Here is a 3969-nt window from a genome sequence, read left to right on the forward strand (position 1 = left end):
TAGTACATTACGAGGCACTTTGTTTTATTTATCTCAACATTTCCGATCAAATTCTATGATCCTTGATAAGAGATTATACACAATTAAATTGTGACTGAATGGTTTAAATCGTGCTATTTATGGATCAATGGGAATGAAATCAAACTTGATTCACGGAAGCAACTATGACAACATTTGAGGCGTCCACCTCAATTATACGAATAGGCATATGTGTTGCATCATCTATCTTTTTTGTTTCGGGAAGTTCGCTAATTTCAAGAGAAACGGGTAAAACAGACTCTGAGCTTCTATAAATGAGGTAGACTACAAGTTGAGTTACCCCTAAAAGGAAACCGATTCCATTTGGCACCTGCAAATAAAAGAATAACTTATTCAGAAACACGATCAATACTCCTTGACGAAAAACTGGACGCAGGAAACAGTGCTAAATAGTGGTACTAGGAAAACAGATAAACTAACCAATATAAATATATCCCTGCACATTACAGAGTATGCAGACCAGACAAGTGCATTCAGAGTGCTGAACAGAGAGACCAAAAATGGCATGTACTTTACACTTTTTGTCCTGATAACGTCCCCCTGCAATTAGAAAACGCGAATCCATCATTAATATGAAAGGATGAATTCGTCTGCTGATTAACTTAAGGTTTCTCAGTTTTGGGTAGAGAACATATTTTTCTCAATATTTTAATCTACGGGTGTATATTACATTTTAGGGTTTATTTACTGCTTTTGGGTAGCAATTGTATTTATACTTGTATACTGTTTTCTTATCAGTGCATTAAGGAGAAGAGAAGATTCAAAACTCACCACTACAGATAATGGGGAGGCGTACATAACAACGGAAAGGACCACGCCTAAAGTGCCAACAAGTAACTGCCTAACATTGTATCTGTGCAGTGCAGAGATTGTTACGACAACTACAATGACAAAAGCAACTCCCATTGCTATGGCTAACCGAACTGTTTTCACCTGGCAAATAAATTGAAATAATCAATGTCAGAAAAATTACAACTATGTCATCTTACAATCACAAGGCTTATCAAATCATGTAGCCACCAAATGATCTTCACTTAAAAACTCCATATAGCTTGACTTATGAGTTACCTTCGCTTTCTTAGGAGCAAATGTCAGAAAGGACAAAAGATAAAATATCTCCAAAACAAAGCCTGCGCCATTGATGGTGAGCAGCAAAGTGCTGTGCGGCTTAACAAATGGAGCTCCGTAGAGTAGCCAAAGACAACAGTTGAACAAGGTACACACATATGGAAGTCCTGAAAACTCTTGTGTAGACTTGACCTTGTATATCGTCCAGAATGTCTTCCTGCAATTTCCAAATGCAATACTTATATATTTTTAGTTGAGTGTTAGGCAACAAGAAGAATGCTGATATCAAAGTTGTTGACAAAGAGAAATCTGATGTAAACAGTACTTACATAGGTGACAGGAAAAGTGCCAGTGAAGTTATATTTCCTGCATCGCAGATCACAGTAAGACATTAATCACGGTGATCTGATTTACTTTACGCATCAGCTTCCATCTTATACAAATCCTACTAAACGCAAAACTCTTGGCCATCCAAACAAAATCTTAAACTAGATACAAATGTCTAACAATTCCTACAATGACAACAAGAACACCGTATGATAAAACCTAGTGCGCATAAAAGAGGAACACTCCTAAAAATACGCAACAATACATGGGCATACAAAATTGCATACAAAATTTACACAAAAATCAATGGCCAAATATTTATTAGAAGTGACCTATTTGCTTTCTTTTGTGAGTGAAATTGCACGAATGCAAAACCCAATAGCCTGACCTATTATTTTCCGACTAAAATTGAGTACAAATCTATCTATATCTTACATATGCGATCTATCAAACTTGGTTCTAACAACGATCATGTCATCTAACACAAACCCAAAATAGTTACAAATTGTACTGCGGTCATATATAGAACTATATCTCATATTGTGATCCTAATTATAATGTCATGAATTGGAAATAGCACAGAAAAATGTTCAGAAACCTAAACGACCCATATTATCATTATTGTACTTCATAAAGTAGAGATGTAAATGTCATACCAATGATTCCCACCACAAGTAGCAGAGAAAAAGCCATTGAACGAAACAAGATACTGTCTACAGTAATGAAAAGAAAAATATCTAACGCTGACTGAAATCAGCGCAAGAAGTAGTAGATGAAACTCTGAAGAGCATGGAATTTTTCAGCTCCTTTTATAGAGGCCTTCAATAATCAGACATCAACTTGAGATGTAGGAAGGAATAACTAATATTTTAAATTCATTCCTCGCTAGTGACCAACTTGCATTGAGCTTTCCACATCAAGAGTTAATGGGAATCAGCTCAATACAATTCTTACTGTCAACTTGTGATATAAGTATGATTTTTCCTATGTTCTGCTCAGGTTATCATTCATTTCAGTCCATTTCTGTAGATTTATATAGCAAAGTTTCATAATATATCTAGGATTCGTATCCAACACGAACAGATTCGCAGGAAGCACCATAGAAAGACAAAATAGAAAATTCCTCGTGAAAAATGACGTTCTACAGTAGATACAATGTGTGGCATACAGATCACTCTGAATGATTGTGAGACTAAAACATAAAAGTGTCTACATGTATGTACATCATCTTTGCACGTTTTACTACGAAAGCTCGCTTTATTTCTCCATTCGAACAATCACTCTAGAGCACGTAGGTTCCGTGCCAATAAGAGTGTTTATGATAGAAATCGAAATATTTGGTACCATATATTAAAAAGAAAAAGAAAGGATCTGCCACCGCAATTTCCTTTGTTATGTAGACAAGTGAACAAATTGAAGTTATAATATTTCTATCTGGTAAAAACCTTCCCACAAATCTCCACCAAGTTCAGTTATGCAGGTCTAATCTGTAAAATTTTTAGTCCACATTCTGTAAGGAAAAATACATAGCTAGTTATCATAATAATTTTTCGTCACATCGCACACTATTGATTTATAGATCAAAAGCGAGAAATAGTACTAAGTTTCATTTTTTCAAGAGCTGCTTCTTACTTTTGGTGTTTGCTTATTTAATTTCTTTTTTTTTCTGTTTTTCAAGTGCAGCATTCAAGTGTTCTTATCTTTTAGTGAAGAGAAAGAAAATTCTTTATGTTTTGCTAATACCTATTATTAACTACACATCAATAGATTAGAGGTTATTATAGAATGTCTTAGGTCCACTTTTTAATATATGCTTAGGATTACTAAGGTCATGTGAACTTTGTAATCATAATTTGTACTAGACTCCTTATTAGTCTATATATAGTTTGGACTCTTCCTTAAGAACACAACCCAAGACATAAATAAATATTACAATATTGTTTTCTTAATGTATAAAATAAGAAGTTATTACATTCATTGCAATCTAGCTAGACCTAACTATATGCCCTACTGGCCACAATATTATTTGATTCTCGAGAAAAATCTTTTTCACAATACCAAAAAACTACCTTTTCACAACTATGACCACCCTTAAATAGCCTACTTTAGATTTAGGTCTAAGAATTAAAGTTACATTTGACATTTTGGACTATGATTGATTGTATTGACCCAAAGCTTTTTGAGTTCTCTATATAGTTTTACGGGCTAGATATTACTATCTCTAAATTGATTTGAGTCATTTTAGACCTTTTAGTGCCCTAAATTCATCTTTCAAGATTTTATAAGGTCTTCAAAAACTTAAAAATGCAATAACTTTCAAATTGTGAAACACTTTGACTTGTTTCTTTTCTATTATGCTTACTTCTTTTTTTTTTTGTGTGTGTGTGTGTGTGTCTATCTATCTATCTATCTATATATATATATATATATATATATATAACATACACATACATACATACATACATACATACATACATACATACATACATACATACATACATACATACATACATACATATATATATATATATATAT

At 33.4% G+C, this 3969-nt stretch overlaps 1 protein-coding gene across 1 annotated transcript; it reads right to left on the reverse strand.

The window, feature by feature from the left end:
* On the reverse strand, positions 1-2207 carry LOC149560149 (bidirectional sugar transporter SWEET16-like). The gene is made up of 6 exons (XM_089823556.1): positions 2091-2207; positions 1437-1473; positions 1108-1324; positions 811-972; positions 460-579; positions 1-349 (listed from the first exon to the last, which is right to left on the reverse strand). The coding sequence occupies exons 1-6, from the start codon at positions 2125-2127 to the stop codon at positions 140-142; spliced, it is 783 nt and encodes a 260-aa protein (XP_089679682.1). The 5' UTR covers positions 2128-2207; the 3' UTR covers positions 1-139.
* Between the last annotated feature and the right edge of the window lie 1762 nt (positions 2208-3969).

The sequence above is a fragment of the Cupressus sempervirens genome, chromosome 4, assembly GCF_028749045.1.
Source record: "Cupressus sempervirens isolate cs-2001-9-10 chromosome 4, ASM2874904v1, whole genome shotgun sequence".
NCBI classification, from domain to species: Eukaryota; Viridiplantae; Streptophyta; class Pinopsida; order Cupressales; family Cupressaceae; genus Cupressus; species Cupressus sempervirens.